The sequence below is a fragment of the Rhinolophus sinicus genome, chromosome 14 (assembly GCF_057876585.1).
Source record: "Rhinolophus sinicus isolate RSI-liver-muscle chromosome 14, RSI-T2T, whole genome shotgun sequence".
Lineage (NCBI taxonomy): Eukaryota > Metazoa > Chordata > Mammalia > Chiroptera > Rhinolophidae > Rhinolophus > Rhinolophus sinicus.
In genome coordinates, this window is record NC_142514.1 from 574,099 (window position 1) to 596,869 (window position 22,771).

Genomic DNA, 22,771 nt, shown 5'->3' on the forward strand with positions numbered 1-22,771 from the left:
AGGCGTGGATCAGGGGCGCGGGGCAGGGGACGCGAGCGCTCCGGGGTCGTTCGGCCGCCAGGCCACCGCGCTCGTAGCGCTCCGCTCCGCCCTCGGCCCTGCCTCACTCCCTTCCTCCCTCCCTGCGCGCGCTCCGGCCCCCTCCCTCCCTGCGCGCCCGCCTCCGGGAGGGACCACACGGCCGCCCCGCCTCCGGACGCTGGCCCGACCCCTCCCTGGGACATCTGGTCAGTACCGGCCTTGGACGCCTGCCCTGTGGCCCTGGAGTCCCGGCCACGTCCCGACCCGACATCCTGGTGAGGGCCCCGGGGTTACTCCCCCTCCCCTTCTCCCCACTTCTCAACCGAAGGTCCCTCCTCCTGGGCCTCTGGGGTCACGGATGAGGGGTTTGGGGCTGGCTGGTCAGCACCCGGCCTCCTACAGCAACTGCCTTTAGCGGAGGGGCCTGCAGGGTCGCTGGGGAGCTGCCAGGGACGTCATTCTAAAGCCATGGCCTGAGGACAGAGCCGAGCAAAAGCCAAAGGATGCCCAAAGGGGGCAGGGCCAGCTTTAGCCCCAGGGTCCGTGGGCCTGCTCTGGCTGCCCCGTGGTGCTGGGAGCCTGGGGAAAGGATGGCACAGGACAACCCCCAAGTGGCCCACACTGCAGGCACAGGAACCCCCCACTTTTCCACAAATGACCTGAGGTTTTCCACAGCTGCAGAAACCGGGAGGGGTCAGGCGCCCTCCTGCCAGCAACCCCCCGTGGCAGAGAACCTGTAGTGAGCTGGGGAGCTAGGCCGAGCCCCTGCCCCCTGCCTCTCACAGGCGGCCCTGTGAGGGCGGGGCTGGGCGGCAGCCGCTCCTGAGGGAGGCGTGTCCAGTACCCAGCTCTGCCTCCGGCTGAGGGAAGGCGACCGTTGTAGGGACAGCAGGAACTCAGGACAAAGCATGCGACCAGCAGCATGTTTATTGGGCAATGGCAGGTTCTCTCCCAGTAAGTTACAGCCCGTTGCTTTATTCGGGTTTTGTACATTCCAGCCAGGGAGAGGAGGGAGGAACGTACAATGAAAGGCAGATACACGGGGCAAACGTACAACAAACTGGGTTTTGTTTCTGATTTGGTTAAAGAAATAAAACTCCATAATCAATAATCAATAGCCCACTTGTAAGTAAAAGTGGGGTAAGAAAAATGTTAACCTGGCATTTGTATTTTCTCATTTCATACGCAGTTTATGTAGGTACTGCTACCGTCCACCGCAGAAGCCCTGCGAGTGGCGCGAAGCCTCAGGCCTGCGGAGGAGCAGAAGGCGGCCCGCCAGCCCCGCCCCGCGGTCAGTAGAAGCAGACGGTGTGCAGGAAGGCCCTGCCGCTCTTCTCCTCGAACTCCTGCAGCAGCTCATCGATCTCGTTCTCCATGTCCTCCGTGTGCTGGATCTGAGGACACAGCAGCCACTCTGAGCCCAGGACACCGGCACCCAGCAGAGGCGTGACCCACCCCATCCAGGTGCTGACCGTCCTCCCCTGGGGCAGCCTGAGGGGGAGGGAGCGGGGCTCCAGCAGAGCCTGTGCTCACATCTGTCACATGGACTCAAACTAGGGAACGCGCACTGCCTGTACTGTCCCCACTCTGCAAATGAGCACACCAGGCACTGAAAGTACCTCCCTTGCCTGAAGCCACCAGAAGCCACCAGCGGGAAGCCAGCCTGTCCCTGCACTGCAGGGGGCTGGGCTGCATCTGTGGCCCGCCCACTGCCCACCGCTGCCCCTCCCAGGTGCGAGCCCCACAAGAGTGCACACATGGCCAGATGTACCCGCTGGAAGACTGCTATCCTAAAAGGAGTAGCTGCTGCCAGGGGACAGCCCCAAGGCAGCCCTGGCTGACTTCTGAGCACACCTGCTCTGCCCTGGGCGGGGCTGCAGCCGAGGCTGCTCGCTGCCCCCAGTCCCGGCTGCAAGCAGTGCCCCCTAGAAGTGAAGGCTGGGCCTTGCCAGCATGACCCAAGAGTAAATCACACGTGCAACTTCTGGGACACGTCTCCCCCACTTCAGCCGTCTCTCTCACATGACAGCCAGATCATGGGCACAAGTGCTGGAGCTCCGGCAGCCGCCATGGGCCACAAGGCATGTGGGGCGTGGAAGCTGTGCCGGGTCCCTCAGAGCAGACCAGCGGGCCCGCCTATCTCACTGCTTGCTTGACCCACGTTCCCTGTCATTCTCAGCCAGCTGCCCTAAACGCAGATCCCACGGGCAGAAGACAAGGTATATGGTTCCTCCTTGGGCAGGTCCTGCTGTCACATCTAAGAGGTAATGGTTTGCTCTGAGCACAGCTGCACATGGCTGCAAAGCTCTGGGGTTTTCTGTACAAGGGCAGATGTCCAGGGCCACCAGGGCCACGTGTCCGGGGGGTGGAGAACACAGAGCTCCCTCAGAGCCCTGGGACACCCTTTCGGGGCCGTGTCCTGGCCCTGGGTCGCCAGGCGTTGAGCAGGTCGCTGCACTTCTATCACGCTAATGCAACGTGCAGACCTTTGCATTTACTTGGGTTTTAACATGTGAAAATACCCTGAGTGTGAACGGCATTGTGGGCCAGCCCCGTCCGGTCCTGTCCTTCTGGCAGGGGCAGGCGCGATACTCACGCACTGGCAGAGCTCACAGATGAGGAAGGCCCCCAGGGTGGCCTCTTCATGGTTGTCCTGGATGTCCACGTTGATCACGTGCACCGGCTGGCAGGTCTCCTGCTCCCTGGAATTCAGGTCTAACCGGGACACAATGACAGTTGTCAGAGGCCCGGCCCAGGCCGGCAGGAGGCCACTTCCTCCCAGAACAGCAGCATCTCACCCACAGGGCTCACTGGAGCCCCAGGCCCAGCACTGTCCACTCGCTCCCACCCCTGTGACCCTCCAAGCCCCGACACCCCCTTCCAGGGCCCTGGCAGGCTGGTGCTTGGCCCACCCAGAATGTGACAACGGGACAAGCAGGACAGAGGGCCACCCCTGGTCCCCAGCACAGGTGGGGGCGGGTCTGCGAGCTTACCTTCCACCACCTGGTCATACACTCTCTCCTCGCAGGTGAGGATGAGGTCGAACAGGTCCTTGCAGTTCTGGAACCTTTCTGGCCGGGGCTTGATTCGCTTATTTCTGTCCAACATGTGCAAAATGCCGTTCTGCGTGTAGCTGGGCACCGGGTTAAGGAGCTTTAGGTCAGGACTTGCTGCCCTCCCGGCTCAGTGCAGGGCCCATGCAGCCACAGCCCCCGGTCCCACAGGGGCGGGGGAGGCGCCTGTCCCAGGCCAGGCAGCCCTAGGACGGGAGGCGCCCCCTGCGACCGGGAGGCACGGCCAGGCCTGGCCTTCGGGCCGGCACATCCGCGTTTGCAGCCTCCTGTCACGTGTCACTGGCCACCTATCTGACTTGTCCCGTGCACCTTTGCTCACTGACCCTGAGCCCTTCAGCAAGGACAATGCTCACTGGAAAAGCCACCCAGCCTGGCTCATGAAGGGAGCAAAGAAACTCCGGAAACCCACCGAAGAGGAAAGTGCAATCAGAAGAGGGTTCAGGAGAAGGCTGGGTTCACTGAAAACATGAGGAGGGGAGGGCCAGGCCTGGGCCTGGAAGGGCCGTATCCCTGGAAGCTCAAGGGGACACAGGCCCTGAGGCCAGGTCTGTGCCAAGGTGACCCCAGCTGGCTGTGGTGTGTCAACACTGGCTGTCTGTCCTCGGGGCCTCAGGCAGAGGGCTCACCCCAAAGATGAGGGTATGGTCTCCAATGGTCATTCTGCACAATTGGGGATGAGCATTGCAGTAATTCTATTTTACACACAGGCTGGCTGGTTCCCGAATTCTAAGTGATACATTGAAGGTGTCTCCCAGATTTTAAGTAAAGACAATTGATGTAAATGAACTCAAAATACATTTCCTGCCTTCCTAGAGAGTGAAAACAGCTTTTAGAGTATATGTAAGTGGTTCATCTAAAAGTTTTAACTCAGACACTGTTCAGTGTCGGGTGTTGTGGTTCCTGTCACTTTCCAGCTAAGTGTAATGAAGGCGGTCTTGGGCCCGTCTCGTCCTGCTGCCACACGCAGGTCTGTCTTTCCAGAACCTGGTCTTTCAAACACTCAGCATCAAAGTCTGGCGGAAAGAAGTGGGCTGAGGGAAGGCCCGCCTCCCACTGGGGTTGGTAATTAAGGCTTAAGTGTCCAATGACAGCCTGTGGTCAGGCTCACTGCATCCCAGTGGCAGGATGGCCACTGTGGAGGCCTACAGTTTCCTCCCAGACTGCCACCCCAAGGACAGATGGCCACCAGGTGCTCGGTCAGGGCTGTAAGAACTCGCAGAGCTCGTCCCTCCCCCACTTGGCCCCCATCACTGGTGAAGCTGCAGTAACAAAGGCAGCGGGTCCATGGAGCTGAGAAAGGCAGTGCTGGGGGGTAGGGTATGACCCCATCAGTTATTGGGGGGAGGGGGGGCGGAACAGCGGCCTTTCTGGACTATTTTCTGGCTAATTTCAGACCGAGCCAGGCGGGACCACAGACAGGAGATGCCCGTGCCAGGAGCCCTCAGGAATGAAACCACAATCCCACCAACTGTTTCAATTCACAGGGACCCAGACTGCACTTGAATTCCCACTTCAAACCACAGGGGACAGGAGTGGGGAAGGGGTGAGGTGAGGCCAAGATGACAAGAGCCTGCCACCAAAATGAAGGCTTTATCAGAGTAAAAGCTGCAGCCAAAGTGACGGGTCCCCACGTGTGGACGGCAGGTTCAGTGTGGGTGTGCAGGCTGGCTTTGGAAGGAGGACACTTGCGCTCTGGAGGTGGGATGAGCGTGCTGCTGGAAGGTGGCAGTCCTCGGCGTTTTGTCAGAATGAGGTGCTGGCCCGATGGGGCCCCCGAGTGCTGGGGCAGGAGGGCCAGCTGCCCCATCCCTTGGCCCTGAACCACCAGGAGCAACACAGCCAAGGCCCAGCCTGGGACCAGCTAGCGATGCCTGCAAGGCTCGTGTTTCCAGAACCAACGGCCCCAGCACACACAGGTCCTCCCGTGGCCACGGCGACCACAGGCCTGGACAGTGACTGGCCTGCCTCACCACGTTCGGCCAAGGGCCGGCAGACAGGCAGACGCAGGAGGCCAGGCCCAGCCTCCCCTGCAGTTCACACACTTGTAAGACTCTGGTTCCAAAGCCCCCTTCCATGCCCTGCCCCATATGCCCCATCACCGGGCTACCTGCTCAGCTACCGGTCCCCAAAGGGGCCCCGGCCTCAGTGAGAGGGGAGGTTCCCAACACACTTCGGCCCCCCAGGAGCCCCCCGATGCTTCCGAAGGCCAAGGATGGGGATGAAGCCAGTTAGGCTGTCCGCGGAGTGCCGCGTGGTCTGAGGCACAGCGGCCACCGGCCCTCATCAGTTTACAGACGAGTAAATGTGGACCTGACCTAAGGGGTGGTCGTGCACCTCCTAGCTCGCAGTTGGTGTGGCCTCACTGCTGGCCCCTGGCCTTCAGAAGGCAAGGCACTTATGTCCACTGCTGTCACCAGAAACAGGCGAAGGGTGGCGTGCGTGTCCCGGGGGAAGGCGGGGACTGGGCCTGACACAGGCCGCGGGCTCGCCCTGCAGCCCTCTCTGGGTCTTCTCGTCAGGGCGGAGCACATGTGCTCTGAAACCATCATCGAAACACGCAGGATGGGACCGTAGGAACCGCCCCTGAACGAGAGGCAAGGGGCAGGGCAGTCACGGAAGTCTGCTGTCTTCCAAGTCTAAGAGCAGAGGCAAACGTGCTGCTGCAGTGGACGCCAGGCCAGGTGCAACTGGGCCGCCCGGACGCGGAGCACCTGGGGTCTTGCTGAGCTCGCCCAGTGCCACTCAGGAAGTTTCCACACGTGATGTCTAACCTCAGCCCCCATCCTGGTCAGATGTCCTCAGTGCACCAACCAAGCTTAGCTGGATGTTTTCAACGCCAAGGTGGTTTCCCAAAGAGAAGCCGACTTCCCCAGCCCCTCCTGTGGACACCTGCTTGGGCCACTCCAGGAAGGGGCCTCACCAGTGCAGGCTGGCATGTGGCACATCGCTGGCGTCCCGCAGTCCCAGGGCTGTTCCTCTAGCCTCTCCACAGCTGTCCGTGGGAGCACACTGGGGCCAGCTGTGCAGGGACCTGGTCTGGCTGCCACTGAGGGACACTGCTGGCTGCCATGGGAGCAGGAGGGCGTTGGCAAGTGGGCAGCGGGGGCCGGGGGCTGACCCGTGGACCCCTCTGGTGAAGCCCAACGCTCTGAGTGAAGGCACAGGTGAGCATCTCCGGAGCCAGAGAAAGGTGCCAGCAGAAACCCAAAAAGGGACCAGCGGCTCCCTCGTGAGGGCCATGGATTCAGCAGTGGGGCCCGCACACCCCATGTCCTCACAGAGCGGCCCGCAGGAGGCTGTCGGTGGCCAGGGGCCTTTGGCCTGCCTCTCAACCAGCGCGCCAGCCCCTCGCCAGTCCTTGCTGGACAGAAGCGCCTCCCAAGGATGGGACAGGCGAGCGCCACTCAAGCCACATTTCCCCATACGTCACCAACGGAACTCGAGCAGGACAAAGCGGGTGGGAAGAGGTGGGCTCAGAACACTCAGAACAGAAGCAGGGCTCCCAGTGCACACAGGCCTCCCCAGCCGGGGCCAGCCCCCACCCAGCTTGTGGCACCTACTCAGACGGGGGCATCAGGGCAAGCAGCCTCGGGCGCCCTGGACATCTAGACTGGGCGGAATGCCCCCCCCCCAGGTTCTCTCCTGGCAGCCCTGGAAGGCAGGACCTTCACCCCACGTCCCGCCATGCTGCCATCTTATCCCCTGGGCCAGTGGGCAGGCTGTGCCCCAGAGGCTGGGGGGGCGCACTGGGCTTCCCATGCACCCCCTTCAAGGTTCTCTGCTCCTGGCAGCTGCTTGGGTCCTGGTTTGATGGAAGCTCATTAGTGCTTCACTGATAGGACCCCTCTGCTACTGCGCAGACGCTCATGGAACCAGCACGTCCCATCCCCCCTTTCTGCCTCAGCCTTGGGAGACCCAAGCCGTACGCGGCCGCAGCTCCCCAGGGCAGGCCATTCCCAGAGGACCTGCTCAGCTTTCAGAACCCCATAATCTAATGTGACTTCCAATCTTAAGTGTGACCAAACTGAAACGTCAGATACAAAGCAAGAGTTCTTAAGTGGGGACCAAGTCCCCTCTGGGGGGGGGAGGTTCTCAGTCAGCAGGGCTGTGTACCCCAGAAAGCCCAGGGCCCGCTGTGCCCGTCCAGGGAGCTCCCCCTCTGTGCAGCTGGAGCCTGTAGGGCACCTGTTCCCCAAATCGCACCCAGTGGACGGGCAGCTACTCAACAGGGAAGTGAGCCCCCCGCAGCGTCTCGGGAACAGTTCAAGTACCTTATTCAAGTTCTGGGATTCCTACGGAGCAGAGAGCTTTCTGCCTTTACTTTAAATTGGCACCAAGAGGCCTGAATGGGCCCGCGGACCGGCTAGCTCTGCGAGCTGAGGACCGGGAGGATGGGCACCCTCCCTGACACGGAGGCCAGTGTGTCTGCTCTGCACCGTCATCCATGAGCTGTTGTAACAAAGCTCCAGGCTTAGTGTCACTGCCACCAGCCTCAAGAACACCAGCGGAGAACCAGGCAGCGGCCGCCACACAACGGGCCCACTCCCACCTCTGCGGGGCATTCCATGACGTTTCACGTTTGCTCAACAGCCACGTTGCCAGAGGACTTAAGAACACAATGCATCCTGCAGACATGCGCGTGACAGCAGGGAGCCAACCACATGCTACACTCACGTCCCAGAGAACATGGCATCCGTGAGCCCGCCAGGAAGTGTAAATGGCACTGGCTGTGGGAACAGTGTGACGTACACGGGAGAGGATGATGAAAATGAGAAAGACAAACCTCTTGGGCAGTCTTCCAAACGGCCTAGAGTCATGGGGACCAGGTGCGTCCCTAGACTGACCACGGCTGAGCCGCCCACAGCAGGACGCCAGCCTGGGAAAGGTGAGGGGAGGACCACAGAGGAGGTGACACACTCCCCAAATCACAAAGTACCAGCAAAGTCGCTTTGTTTGGGCCAGGTTTATGTCTTTTGCCAGTTTTACTGGCAATAAATGAACTGGAAAATAGAAAAATCAATTCCATTTGTGTCACCTTGTGTGTGTACCAGCAGCATGCACAGCACACACACACGCAGCTTCTGGGATCCTGCAGACGGGGAGGCGGCTGTGCCCCGAGGGCACCTAAGCGGCGGTCCCAACCCCACACCTGGGCCAGCAGTCACCTGGGATGGCATCAGTGGCCTCTCCTGAACAACCGTAAGGCGTGGGCAGGACGTCCCCAAGACCACGTCGGGGACACTTCTAGGGCAAAGGGCCTAGCGGAGCCAGCACCTTCCCTGCCAACTCAGTGCAGAGCGATGCCGCCTAACCTGGCATTTGGCAATTGCTGCCCCATCACAGATGCTTCTGGAAGGTGCCTGCTGCCCAGTGTGGATAGGCCGCCCATGTCTGGCACGGTGGGGGCCTGTGCTCGCCTGGAGCTGATGTGCACAAGGGACCTGAGGGGACCGAGAGGTGAGCCGTCAGAGGGGACGCTCCCCAACGGAAACCACCGGTAAGAACCAGGGTCCTTCTGCCTAGCACCTCCTCCTTGAAACCTGCAGGGGGCAGCGAGGCCAAAGGTCGGGACCAGCCTGGGCTGCTTTAAGCAGGCTCGACATGAACAGCACAAGGACATGTCACAACACAGTGTGACAAGGTTACGTTTTAGTAGACTTTTAAATAATAAAAAAAGTAGACTACTACTTGTCCACATAGGGTAAAACACTACATTTATTTAAATTGGAAAGTTCAGAAAAACATTTTAAAAATAAATTGACTGGATAAATAAAAAGCAGTGGGAAAATATCTTTAGTCTTTGTGTTTTGTTTAAAAGAGATGCACAGTTACTCCCCCAGTTCTGTTTTTAACATCACAAAAATGTTCACCTAAAAACAAAACAAAAAGAAAGCAGACCCTAGGCTGCAGCATTTTAGTGAAAAAAAATTAAGCTGCTTAAAAGTTTTTTTGAGAAAAATTTCTGAAATTGTGACTTAGTTTGCAATATCAAAGCATTTCCACAAAACCGGTTCCAAAGAGAGTATTCCAGACACTACGCCAGAGGTGAGCCCAGGCCCAGTCTCTGGGCTGCTCACATCTGACAGTCAGCGACGGCAGATGGCAGCTTTCCGACGGCTGGGACCAGTCTGGCAGTCACGCCCCGCCTCCTCCCAGCAGCGCCTATGATCGCTGCACGCTTCCAGTTTGTGGAAAAAAAATAAAACAGCCCCCCCCCCTCATCCCTTGCTGAGATTCGTTACTAGTGATTTAGAGAAAAACATGCATTATTTTACCGTGAACTTCAAGTTAATCTTTCAAAAAAATGTTTAAAAAAGGGTGAGCCAAAAGCAGTAACTAGACAAAGCTCATGGTGGACACTGACCTGGTAGCATCCTGGCTGACCCCAGCCAACACCTGTCACCACTCCATCACTGCACATTCTTGGGACAGTAGCTTGTGTAAGAAACCCTACCGCCTACCTAAGAAGAGGGAGGCTGCGGGGCTCGTCCAAGAGGCCAGTGGTCACTGCTGATGGACCCACCTACCCCAGCTGGTCCTCGCCGGGATCAGAGCAGCTGAGGCACAGCCGCAAAGCTGACCGTAGGTTCACCGCCACCAGAACCAAGCCAGGGAGAGGCACACGCAGGCAGGTGCACAGCTCTCAAGACACCTCAGTTACCTGCCTGGCATCACCAGAAACAGCTGAGGCCACACTTGTATGTTAAGCACAAGTGTTTTCGTAAAACCAGGAAGCTTAAGTATCCGTTTCTCTGGGAACAAGGGTCTGGCTTAGGAACACATTCCTGTAAGAACACAGCTGCCAACCAGGGTGAAACACGACGGGGCAAAGGTCAAGTGTGGCAGGAGCGAGGGAGGGTACAGGCAGGCGCAGGGCTGGGGCAGACAGCGCTGGTGAGTACGCCCGGCCCGGAAAGGGGCGAAGCATATGGGCTGGGCATCAGCAGACGGACGCGCCCAGGGCAGGCCCGGAGCCCCCAGCTCCTGCCACCCCACCCCACCCCCGGCTGCAAGCTGCAAAAAAGAGTCAGTGAGGCCTGAAGAGCCAGTTTCTGGAAAAGCCCTGTGGCCCTGATCAGTGAGGGTGCAGCGGCCTCAGAGCCCACGCGCCCTCTCGCATGGCTGTGCCCACGGACCTCACCCCCAGGACGGGACCAGGAGCTGCGGGCATTTACTATCTGAGAAGCCCTTTGTATTTTTACCTTTCATCCCAAGGCAGTGAGGGGGTACATGCAAAAGTAAACCAAGGCCTAGAAGACAAGAGATGGAGAGGATGGAAATGCAGTTGCAGAAATCACGTCAACCCCAAAAGTAACTAATTACAGGAGATGCACAGGAGAAACCAGGGGGTAGTCAGGACCCGGCTCACGTGCAGTCCCCAGCTGGCGCTCAGTCGTCGCCATGCTCAGTACCCGGCTGGCACTTGGTCCCCACGATCAGTCCCCGTTCACACTCAGTCCCCGGACTGACTAGGAAAGTGTCAACTACTTTTGCATCCATCTCAGAGCCACGTTAGGGGCAGCTGGCCGCAGGAAGGATATTGGGAGGCAGGCATTTACTTGCTTTTTAAGACAAATGGGTCTATAATTCACAGGGCAATCATCTACTGAAAGGCTGTGAGTGGCCATCTAACTTCCACCGACAAAAGCCAACTGGAGAATCTGCGGAGCACACCGAGCCCCTCTGCCATGCCGACTCCCACAGGCTCACAGGCTGGCCATTCTGACATGAGAATAACTGACCTTGCCACCGAAGGCTCCAAGGAAGCTTGAGCGGGGCTCAGCGGCAGCCTCCTCTCGGTGGAAGCTGGGAAGCCGTGGGAGGAAGCCCAAGTGTGGGAACTGGCTCTGGCAGAGAAGGAAACACCCAGAAGCCTTGCTGCTGGGCCCCTGCGCAGAGGCACCAAGTTTCAACCGCTCTGAACTCACAATGAGCCCAAGGCAAAAGGAAGGAAAAAATGAGGGTCAAAGGGAAAAATGTGCACTTAAAAATGGACAGTTCAACACACTGCTACAGGAACCCTGAAAGGAACAAAGGAACCCCGAAAGCACGCTGGGTGGAAGAAGCAGTCACGAGGCCACATGTGTGACCCCATTCACGTGAAACACCCAGAAAGGGCGAGTCCAGACAGAACATGGACAACGGCTCCGGGGCTGGGAGACCTGGGGGAACAAACGGTGACCAACGGTTCTCACGGGAGATGAAAATACTCTGGAAGCTACTGGGATGGGGGCACAGCCGAGACGCACTGACACCCTTGAGCTGTACGCGCGTGGATTACAGCACAACGCAACTATTCTTCATAAACGGACAGGCCCCCACTGAGAGATGTCGGAAGACGTTTCTTAACACTGGTCTGTGGAAGGTCAGGCGAACGCAGACGTCCCGCGCTATTAGTAGACAACCACCCGAAGGGTAAATGGTAACGTAAACTGTCAACCAACCCAATCTACTTTAACTAGTTTGGTTGGAGTTTTAACAAGGTTTACACCCCACATCGCACCCCCAGCCCCACTACCCTCTGGAATCCCCAGGGGCAGGTTCTTGAGGGACCAGGCCAGCGCTCGGCCACACAGATGTCACCATGGGCCAGAGGCAGGAGTCTGTCGGGCCCTAAGCCCTACTCCTGTTCCGGAAAGAAAACCAATATCACAACCAGCCAATCACAGCCAAATGTGTAAGACTGTGCTTTGGTACCAATAGGACCACTGGCCAAACACCGGGCTCAGGCAGCATTCTGCGAGTTCCCACTTGGCTCTCAGGGGCACCATGAGGTGGGTACACAGGAAGCCAGGGCCTGGCTACACCCCGGGAAGATGACACAGCCCGTCCCTCACCATCAGGCCATGTGGCCTCAACTCCCGGGTCTGCCTTTGGGTTACAGCTTATTTTCCTAGCTTTCTACTGCAGGATATAACAACTGCACTTTTGCCAACGCTACTGTTCCAGGCCTGGGTTCTTAGCTCTTAGCGGCACGTGTCATGAGCAGATGCAGCGAGAACGCCAGCCCACCTGGGGCCAACGCTTGCGCCTGTGGATCCCTCCCGTATGACCAGGGGACTCCCACCCCCGCTGACCCAATCCTCTCCCTCACCCGAGGCGTCCTGCCAGCCTAGTGACCCCTGCAGCACATGGCCCTCCGTCACTGGCCAAGGACTGTACCGGGGTCGAGCCGCACCAAGCACCCAGCACGAGGCTATTCTGCCCCCTCCCCCCAATACCACCCAGAAGACAGAAACCCCACTCCAGTGAAGTCAGTGAAGTCACAGATGCCTGTCCCAGATCCGACACAGGGTCCCCAGGGAGCAAGTACTGTCGGTGACAGTGGGCACAACCCGTGAGGCAAGGCTGCACACACACACGCACACACACATATGCACACGCTGTTTTCTAGGGTGGACGCCTCCTGGAGAGACCAGGGACCTGCCCAAGTTGCCAGGAAAGGAGGACATCCTGGATTCTGGAGGTTGGTTCCTGCCCTGCTAGGCCATCCAGGACACGCAGGCCATGGCTCCTGGTCGTCCCTCTGCGCTTGGTCCTCCGTCACTGCCCGTGAAAGGGCCCGATGTGCAACAATGAAGGGTGGCCAGCGCCAGCGGCCGTCGGATAGAAGTGTGGACAGTGAATGGTGCCGAGTGACCTTCAAAACCAGACGGGGTCTCCAGTAAGCTTAGCGGCTCGTGAGAGCTTAAGCGCAGGTGACAAACCCCGGAGAGATCACGGCTTTTCCAGGGAAAAGGGCCAAGTGGTCAATGCCGCCCTGCAAGGTCCAGGCGACTCAGCACCAGGGACGCGGGGGCTTCCGGGGCTGACGTTGGGCCAGAGCTCAGCCTCTAATCCAGACATAGAACACGCCGATGGCTCCCCAGAAATACTCAGGGAGCTTCTCCCAACGCAGGTCCTGGGGCTGCTGAGGAAGAGGGGCCCGCAGAATGTGCACCCCCAGATCTGTGAGGGGCTTCTGCACCACCCAGGTCTGCCATCTGGAGGGCGGGTCCCGGGTGCCACGAGTCCTTGACTCAGGTTCACTGCGTCATGGGCACTCCGCCCTCTACAGATCCCTGCATGCCGGCTGTAGCACCAACAGGAAACACCCGTTTCTGCCCCACTAACAACTTTCTACTGGGAGCTGGGGGAGGGGAGCCCGGGGGCAGGACACGGAGCGGTCAGTCGGCCGCCAGGACCCAGGGCACACCCGTTGCAATGACCTTCAGGACCACTCCCGGCTACTAAATAACCTACAGATGGACACAAAAACACTTGGAGCTGATCACAAACTGCAAGTGTGCCAATGTGCAGTTTTTTTCCATCTGGAGCTCATTTCCCGTCACTTGGCGTCTGCCATCCTGAGGAGCACACATCACAGGAACAGAGGCGGGTCAGGGTTTAAGGCAGCGCGGGGCAAACACGCGTGCCCGGGCCAGAAGCCGGGCAATGACTGTCCTAACCGTCACCACACTGGTGTCACCTTCGCAAACTCTACGTGAAGTGCCTCCTCTCACACCTGGAGTCCTAAGTAGCAGGTCCAGTCTGTCTCGTCCCTCCCCGAAATGAAGTCGAGTTCTCTTACTTGTTTCTAACACGTTTCCTTTAGTAGCGAAATTGGCCCTTTTACAGATCGGACCCTCTAGAGACATCAGCCGCTAAGGAAGCGGCCGGCCTACCCCACGTATGCCGTCAGTGCAACCCACGGGCACGCACCTACCTGCGAAGGGAAGTGGGCCACCCTGCAGGAGGAGCCACGGCTCAGAGGTCTCTGCTTTCCTCACCTCAGCGGCTGGTCAGTGTCAAGTCACAACCTTTCCCTCGGCTGTGCCAGCACGACTCCCCTTTATGTTGCGGCCCACCGCCCGCACACCGCCCGTGACCTGCCCCAGCAGCGCCAGGAACAGAAACCTGCTTCTCTGAGGGTAAGAGGAGGGCGGTCTGCACCACACGCGCCCGCCCGCACAGCCCTGCATTGGAGATCGGCATGGGGCTGTCACAGGCCACACCTACCCGACACGACCGCACTGGGGTCTTTAAAAGGACAACCCACTGGGATACAGTTCTTTGTCTTTCCTAAGGAGGTCATTGTACATCTGATCGTATGTGGTTTTGAAATCATAAACATTTGGCTTGTCGGGCGCTGGTCCTGGAAGCTTCACGTGAGTCCCGGTCCCAAAGGACCGGACGCTGAATCCCCGTTTGCTGAAAGACACAGAAGGAGAGAAAGCGTCACAGTGGGGCTGAGACAGACACAGATTCTGAAAGAAAGGCCATGAAATGGGACATTTGATATTCAAGAACATGTTTTTAAATCCTTAACTTTAAATATTTTGTTCACAAATGTAGCAAGACCTGTAGCGTGCTACACAAAAGCTCGGGGAGACCAGTGAGAAGGGAAACAAAGGAGCCCTCGGTCTCGGCGACAGGGCATGTTTGTAGCAGTATCACTCAGACTCCGTGAGCCACACAGAACGGGAGAGGTGTCACCCGAACACTTGTCCCGACCACAGTCCTGGTCTCTGCGTTGGATTCAGGCTCACAGGACCCCTGTCTCCCGATTCTTAAGAAACGCCTGAAGACTTGACTGCACGCCCCACCTCAGGACACTGTCCGGCCAAGTCCCAGTGCCCTGTGACACGGGCTTGCCAGGAAGCCAGAACTGGGCACCCCGCCTTTTGCATCAGCGCGTCGGCCGCCAGCCCCACAGCTGTGGGTGCTCGCTCATAACGTACGGTGTCCAAGATACGGAAACCGACCATGTTTCCTAATAAAGTAATGTATGAATGTAGCCCCATGAAAGACCATTTCTACAAGAAAGAAATGCCATCTTCTAAGTGCTAAGGCCCCAAGACGCCTGTGTCCCACTGAGAATCACCAGCCTGGGGTCTGCACAGCAGGCCATGTGCACAGTGTATCTGCTACAGGACTTGTGTTCTAACTCGGGCAGCAAGAGGAAACAAGTTACGTGTTAAGAGTGTCTAAATAAGTGGACTCGTCACCCCCAGCTCTGCATTTACAAATCATGGAATTTGTGTCTCTGAAGGGCACCCCCACCCCAGACGGAGGGCCACGGGAAGAACGCACGTTACGCCAGCATCTATAGGCCCGATGGGCTCTGGAATTGCTGTGATGACGGTCTCGAGCTTTTCTGAGCTTTCCTGTAATGTTTTATCATCATGATTCGGGATCTGTAGCCGTGTCTGGCGACATTTTGGTGGTCACGACTGGGGGTGCCAGGCATCCAGAGGCCAGGGAGGCTGCTAGACATCCTACAGTGAATGAACTGGAAGCCCCCCAAGCCGTGTCCACAGGGCCGAGTCCTGGAGACCTGACATGCGAGAGTTCCTTCAAAAGACAGAAACCTAGGTCCCTGGGAAGGAAACAATCCGTCTCATTCCTCCAGGGAGAAGAGCGCTGTGGGGAGAAAGCTCCTGTCGTGGGCTGTCCTCTCCCACTGCCACGGGAGCACCATGCAGGAGGCCACGGCGCCTCTTCTCACTGCTGTGTCCCAGCACCTACAGCGGGGCCGGCGTGCAGCACATACACCACAAATAGCTGCTGAGTGGCGAGCGGAGTTGTACGAGGAGGAGACACCTCACCCGCGTGGGGCCGCTGGAGGCACTGCAAGCGGAAGCCTGTCACACCACCAGACTCCACACTTCCTGGAAGCCACCGCCCGGGACACTGTGTCTGTCACAGGCCTACCTGCAGGATGTTCTGGCAGCCAAGCTGCAGCCACAGAGGACAGCACGGACCCTGTCCCTCCACACAGCAGCACCTGCCACTGGAGAGGGGTGAGGGGTAGCGCAGGCAGGAGGGGCGCCCCGGCAAGGACCAGTGTGCACAGCGAGAGGGTACAAAGCGGCTCCCCTCTGGTTCAGGTTAACACCCAACCTGCGTCCTCTGTCCTTAGCAGGCCCCCAGCCGAGATGAAGAACATGGCCCAACAGCAGAGAGGAATGGCTCACAAAGCAAGGCTCAGACACCCCACTATGCCCCCAGGAAGACAGAGACATTTCCGCTGCCTGATTGCAACTAGACAGCCCAACAGAAAGGGAGGCAGGGAGCATGGACGTCGACAACCGTCGCCGTGACCGGAGGCGCCGGCCGCCACAGGGCCTGCACTGGTGTGGCACACCTCGCCGCCTCCCCCAAATCTGCGCCCACTCCTCACCGACTTGGGTAACATACCAGGAGCAAGATTTTCGGCTGAAGCACCAACAAGCCTGAGGAACATCACTGTGACCCAAGGGGGGTGGAGGATGGAGGACATCACAAAGCAAGCGAAACACGCAGCACAGGACAGGGAGAGGCAGTGATGGAGAAGGCCAGGCGGTGCGAGGGGTGGGGTGGGGCGGGGACCTGGACGGGACTGAGGGCTCTGGCGGGGGCAGCAGGCACGCCACCTACGAGCTGCCCACAGGGCTCCCAGGGCTGCAGCCTGGGCCTGACCTGCCTGGACGACGGCACCTGACCAGGCCCATCAACTTGACTCATCCCATGTCATCTGGGTTCGAGGTTTCACTGGGTGTCAAAATGGAACGTTCTCCATTCAGTCTGCCCATATCCCCAAAAGGAAATCGTCCCAAACTAACTCGCCCAGCCTTCCAGCTGGCTGGCCCACGACAAGGCTTCTCTAAGACGGTCACTTGCTGAGTGTCCACGAGGCCAGGTGGGGACCTGACTCGGGGGGCCTCCTACTGGGAACGGCCTCTGCTGCTCCTCCCCACCCTGCCCAACTTTCTGAAATGCTCACCAAGTGTGTTTAAAAATAAAGTGAAATGCAGTTTGTTCTCCCCCCACCACAAAAAAACATTCACAGGTGGCAAAAAGGCTGATTAGCAACAGAAGCGCTGTCTTCTAAGCCGGTGCAGCTGCCATAACGGCCCATCTTGTGTGGTGCCAACAGTGCAGTGTGACAGTGTGTGTCTTACGTAAGAGAACCGAATGCTATAAAAATACTCCTGACAGCCCAAAGGCTTTGTCTCAAGGGCCAACTATTCTGTCTGTTAAACCCAGCTCCCAGACAAGTGCTTATCGCCTGTCTCCACGAGTATCAAAAAATCTATCATGAAGAACCTATCAAAGAAACTGTCCAATTTGGGGAAACAATTGTTTCCACTGTCATCCAATGACTAAGGGTAAAACAATCGTGTACAAACGAACACCCCAAAATAGTCATTTCTGTTTTCTACGGTGCGATTATTAAGGTAACTTCCAACACTGTTCTGGCTCAGACTGAAATCCTAGACCGGTGCCCGCTTGTGACAGCACGACCTGTGAGGATAGGACGCACTCACCACCACGTCACCCTCGCCACAGGGAAGACACACTGCTCGTCAGCCCCACTGCGAGACGTGACGACCTCTTGTGCACAGAACACACCTGCCCATGAGGACCTCAGCTAAACACCTGTCTGCAAGTCCACCGTGGCCAAGACACTGCGAAGAAACTTCTGAAATGTTAGCATTCCACGAAGTGTATGTTCTCACTGGCAAAACGCAGCCCCAAACATACCTCAACACATGTTGTGTAGGATTTACTTTATTCCTATCCTCCCAGGTCAAGAGCAAAATCAAGCGGCTTCTAAACACGAGCCTGCGACAAATGCACCAGTCAGTGTCCTGCTGAGGTGCCCTCGTCCAGGCCCACGTTTCCTCAACCCTTGCTGCTCAGGCCACCTTGCTCTGTTGGGTAGACCCCCAGGACGTGGGGCTTCAGGCAGCCTAGCAGCGCGACCACCACCACGCTTCCTGCCAGCGCCTCTCGACGTGGTCCTAAGGGTCCTCAGCACAGAGGGATGTGACCCCCAGCTGGGCCCCGCCCCTGTCCTGTGAAAGGTTGGACAGGAGGATGCTGACACAGGAAGTGTTTCAGCTGTTGGCGCTGTTACCACGCTCGGTCTAGCCGGTTTTGTCTCAATGTTCACAAATAGAAATCTCCCCTCCACCCACCCCTAGCTCCGCCTTCCAAAGGCAAACGCACCCCCCGTGGAGTCCTCCTCAAGACCCTCTGCCACTCTTAGGACCTGAGTTAAGATCCTTTCACCCTCCCACATTTCCAGTTCTTTCTTCAAGCGTTCCCAGAACCGAAACAGCAGACGCAGTCACAGGATAGCAGGGCCCAGCTAACCCTCCCTGGTGAAGAACTTCTGGAAATGCGTGCAGACCAGAGAGAGGTCTAGCTCCACGACAGGCGGCACTCATGGCTGGTGCATGCAGTTGTATGACCGCTCAACCCCAGGCAGCCCTGCGGTGTGGTCCCAGCACCTCAGTCCCAGTGTGGCTTGGGGCCCACAGGTTGTAGTCATGGCTGAGCGCCCCAGCCCAATCGGACAAACCACACCCTGGCTCCGTTTTCGGCCCGTGTTTTTCCCTAGCCAAGCCTCGGTTCTGTTACTCATCTATCAGTGACCAGAGCCCGTTGTGTCCAAATCCTTGCTGTCACTCACAAGCAGGGGCTTCTGGCTCTGGGAACAGTCTCCTCACCAGTGCAAGTGTGACCGCCCTCAAAGTTGTCAGGATGGCCTCAGGTGAGGTTTGGAAAGTACCTGGTATGGAGAGCTCACGAGATGGGACCCGGACCTGTTTCTTCCCCATTTGCTCCCCAAAACATATTTTTTTGCCCAGGGCATTAGGACTGAAAACAGACTGAGAATTCAGCCCAGCAATTTATAGAAGCGTGTCTTTAAAATTTGTTTCAAATTGCTACAATTAAAGACATAGCTTCCAAAACCCCAACAAGCCCCTTAACATCTAGAAGACATTTCAGAACCAAAAATAAACCAACTGGCCCCAAAGGGAAATGGTGGTTCATGGAGTACAAAGAACAAGTGTCTCTGTGGACTCACAACAGCTTCCTACACCCCTGAACACGAAAGGCCCCCAACAGTGGCATTTGAAACAATTTATTCTCAAAAGATCAAAACTGATCACCCCAGGGCGACTAGCTAACATGACAACTAGCTCCAGAAAGTGCCAACATGTATCACCACTTGTATTCGACTTGTCAGAAAAACGTGCGCTGGTTTTAAATATGGCAAAAACAAAATAGGGTTTCAGTGTTAAACTGCCTACTGTGCACGTTCAATTATCTGCATTCCTTTGGCGATTTCATTTCATAAGTTTTCTGATGCATGGTTTTTGTATTTGTAACCACACTGCACACATAAAAGTTTTCCTGCTTTTATTAGTTATCATACCATTTTTCTATGCCTTCCATAAACATCACCCACCTTTAAGGCCTAAATCTTTAAGTCTTTCATAACCTCTCCTAGTTGTAATAGAAACCATCATATACATTTCTTAAGGATATTTTTCAAGCCTACAAAATATCCAGATAAAGCCACAATAATTTTTCAAAAGTGAAAATGACATGAAAAGTTGTTCAACCTCAATAGCAATTTTAAAAATAAAGGAAGGTGAGATCCATTTTTTTTTTTTTTTATCTTGGAAGCATGAAAAGATGAAAATAATGCCCAGACTATGAGGAAATGGGAATTCTGCACATAGACATTTTCTGGAAGGCAAAAATGTATGAAAATGTAAAACCTGCCTACCTTTCACTCAGCAATTTCATCTTTAGAAATTTATGCCAAGGAAATACCCAGAAAAGTGTGCAAAGGTATTTCTATGGCACAAGGACACAGAAGACTGAAAACGGAAGCCCAAGTGTCATGGAATCGCTTACCAAATCCATAGCTGCACAGGGTCCCTGCGATTGCTGTGCCAGCTTCACAACCTGCACCATCACACAGTACGAACAGATGGATCCAAATTCCACACCCCAGTGAGAGCAGAAATGAGTACTGAAATCAAACGCTGTTCACACACGACGTGTGGAGATTACAGGACGTGCCTTTGATCTGTAAGTGTGGGTATGCGCTATGATCGTTATCGCCTTCAACTTCCAGGTATTTTCTAGTGAGGATTCTTTGCAACACGCAAGCACTATTTTAACAAAGGAAAACACCCCCACAATAGGCTTTTTAGAAACGAAAGATTCACGTCTAAAATCACTTCACATTTACGTTATCAGTAACATGCCCTCATTCTGAGCCTGCTCTTTTTATGAGTAAGTTCGAAAGACAGTAAACCAGGTCAGCGCACACTAGAGTTCCTACTCAGTGGTTATTCCGAGGGGCTCTTCTGCACTCCCCTTTCCACAGGAGACCCCGTGCTGCGCTGGCTGCAGCCACTTTGAGCTTGTCACCTGTACTGATTGTCTCAGGAAATCAGACACACATGGCAGCACTGACTTAAGAAAGTTGCTGCAGGTAATTCAAGTTTTCCTTTCCTAAGATTTCATCCCAGATTTGTTACGCGGACACAGGAGAAGGGCTTAAACAAAGGATCACCACCCAGAACCAGCAGAATGGAGCAGTCTGCCGACGGTTGTTCTAACTGAAGATATTAAATTTAATGCTCCTTGTGTAATTTTCCAGGAGAGTGAACCTTGCATTCTTTTGCTTAAATTTACCAAACTTTTAATGACTGCACACATAAACGCAGTTTTGGGATCTCACCCAGCACGACGTAATTCTAGTTGTAAAATAACTTTCAACTTTAAACATTTTTAGTTTAAAAACAACCTTCACATTGATTTCTTAGGGTCAAAGCACACTACACTCGACCAAAAAATGACCTTAAGCGAATACTGTGGACAGTGGGTAGATGCTGGGAAAAGCTAAACTCCTAACTAGCAGATCGTGGACACCTGACACTTCCAACATCAATAAAAAACTAGAGTGTGGGGGAATTCTAAGTTTCCCAAGTCACTCAGGAGAGTCAAAGCTGGACTGATGAGAAAGTGAGCCACTGTGTCCCTTCATGTCCACAGAGGAAACAGTTTCAACTTTGTTTTGCGATCCAAGTGGACGTGTATATGGTCAATTTCAGTTTTAGGAAGTGGTTTTGAACGAAACAACTGCATCAAGCGGGAGTAAACTTTTATTAAAGACATGGTCACAAAAGAGCAGTAGTGACATTGAAACTAGAAACTCCAAACCGAACTCAAGTGCAGCCCAGAAACTGACTGGAGGCTCGGGGGGGGGGGGGGGGTGGTGTGAGGGCTGTTTTGCATGAAACTTGAAAATATAGACAGGAGCAAATATGGAAATTCACGCAGTTAACAACAGAGGCCGTTTCTGGGGGTTCTTCGTTAGTCCTGCAAGTTTCCCGGCAGAGCTGATCAACGACAACACGCCCTGGAGACCGTCGTCACACACCACCATCTCCCAGACCCTAACCTCGGTCTTATTCGCGGCCTCACTGAAGACCATTTCACGGAAGGACCCCTTTCATCAGCTGCGCAGACACGCGTGCGAAGCGGACGCAGGCGGCACCGGTCTTTCGCGTTTACTGGGAGCTTTGGGCTTTTCGAGACCTGGGGACATTTAGGCTGAGAACCTGAGTTTCCCCGCGAGACTAAGCACACGTGGGGGCCGAGCGGGCCTGGTCGACTCCTCGCTGCGCTCGGCCCGGGAGCCAACAAGCCCGGACGGCAGGCAGCCCCGCGCCGTGGGACTCGCGGGGCGGGGATCCCGGGACGGCGGCCGCCGCTGCCCAGCACAGGGCGGGAGGGCAGGGGCCGCAGGGACGGCCGAGTGCCGGCGTCCGACGGGGGCGCGGGGCCGGGCCGAGGCCCGCCGTACCTGAGGATGTTGTGCGCCTCCATGCTCCGGTTCTGGTTGCTCGAGCACACCACCGCCACCCGCAGCGGCGACGACGGCATCGCGGCCGCACCGTCCACACGCTCCAGCTTCGAGGCGCCCACCCCGCCGCGGCGCTTCCGCACAGCCAAGATGGCGGCCGCGACGCCCGGAAGTCATGACGCGAAAGCGGCGGCGCCGGCGACGTCAGCGTCGGGACGCGCAGGGCGGGCGTGTGCGCGGCGTCCCGACGGTCTCCCCGCGCGGGCCCGGAGCGCCGGCCGCGGGCGGAGGGAGGCTCACCCCGCGGGCGCGGGCGGCGAGCGCGCCGCTGCTCCGGGCGTGCGCGGCCGAGGCCGGCGCCGGCGTCTGACGTCACGGCGCCCCGGGCTATCGCCGAGGGTGACGCTGCGGCTCGGCGCCCGTGTGTCACAAACGCGCCGCCGTCGTCGCCGGGAGTGACGCCGCGCCGCCAGGTAGGCGTTGGAGACGGCGGGTCGCGCGAGCCAGGGCGGTGCTGCGCGCTCCGCGGTCTCGGTGGCGCCCGGGCTTCTCGCTCCGGCCGCGACCCGCTTTGCGCTCGCCCTCGGCTGGTCCCAGAGCCCCGGGCCGCTCCTCCCGCTGCCCCCGCGCCCGCAGGCCCGCACGGCCGTCCGCACACCGCTCGCCTGTGAAAGCCCCGCCAAGTTGAACATTTAAACGAAGTTATGAACGTGTTTGGAGGGGGGTAGGGAGGAAGCGTAAGGGGTGTCAGGTGTCAACTCAATGACAGCCCTGAACCTAGGCGGGGGCGGGGACGGCCTGTGGGCGGAGCCCGACGGGGAGAGCTCGGGGGCCGACGTCGCGCTGGCGGCCCCTGCCCTGAGCTTCCTCCTCGCGTCTCTGAACTGCGTCGTCTTGGTCCGGGCAGCACCTTCCCTGGGCCGGCCGGCCGGGGCTGCTCGTGCAGGACTCTGATTCTTCCCTTTCCCCGAATAAATCCTTTCTGCGGACGGTGCACCTTGTCGGCTTTTTGTTTATAGTCGGCACCGTGGGGCTC

The 22,771-nt window shown here is 57.2% G+C and overlaps 1 protein-coding gene across 1 annotated transcript; it reads right to left on the reverse strand.

The window, feature by feature from the left end:
- Positions 1–930: 930 nt before the first annotated feature.
- On the reverse strand, positions 931–22,093 carry SSU72 (SSU72 homolog, RNA polymerase II CTD phosphatase). The gene is made up of 5 exons (XM_074334302.1): positions 21,736–22,093; positions 14,142–14,285; positions 3,015–3,154; positions 2,618–2,736; positions 931–1,415 (listed from the first exon to the last, which is right to left on the reverse strand). The coding sequence occupies exons 1-5, from the start codon at positions 21,813–21,815 to the stop codon at positions 1,314–1,316; spliced, it is 585 nt and encodes a 194-aa protein (XP_074190403.1). The 5' UTR covers positions 21,816–22,093; the 3' UTR covers positions 931–1,313.
- Positions 22,094–22,771: the final 678 nt, after the last annotated feature.

Excerpts from the sequence above, each read along its gene's own strand:
- SSU72 (XM_074334302.1), bottom strand. The coding sequence starts at position 21,815 with ATGCCGTCGTCGCCGCTGCGGGTGGCGGTGGTGTGCTCGAGCAACCAG. Across the intron at positions 3,155-14,141 it reads CTTAGGAAAGACAAAGAACT|CTACACGCAGAACGGCATTT; the intron begins GTATCCCAGTGG and ends CCCGGTGCCCAG. Across the intron at positions 1,416-2,617 it reads TCTGTGAGCTCTGCCAGTGC|ATCCAGCACACGGAGGACAT; the intron begins GTGAGTATCGCG and ends CTGTGTCCTCAG.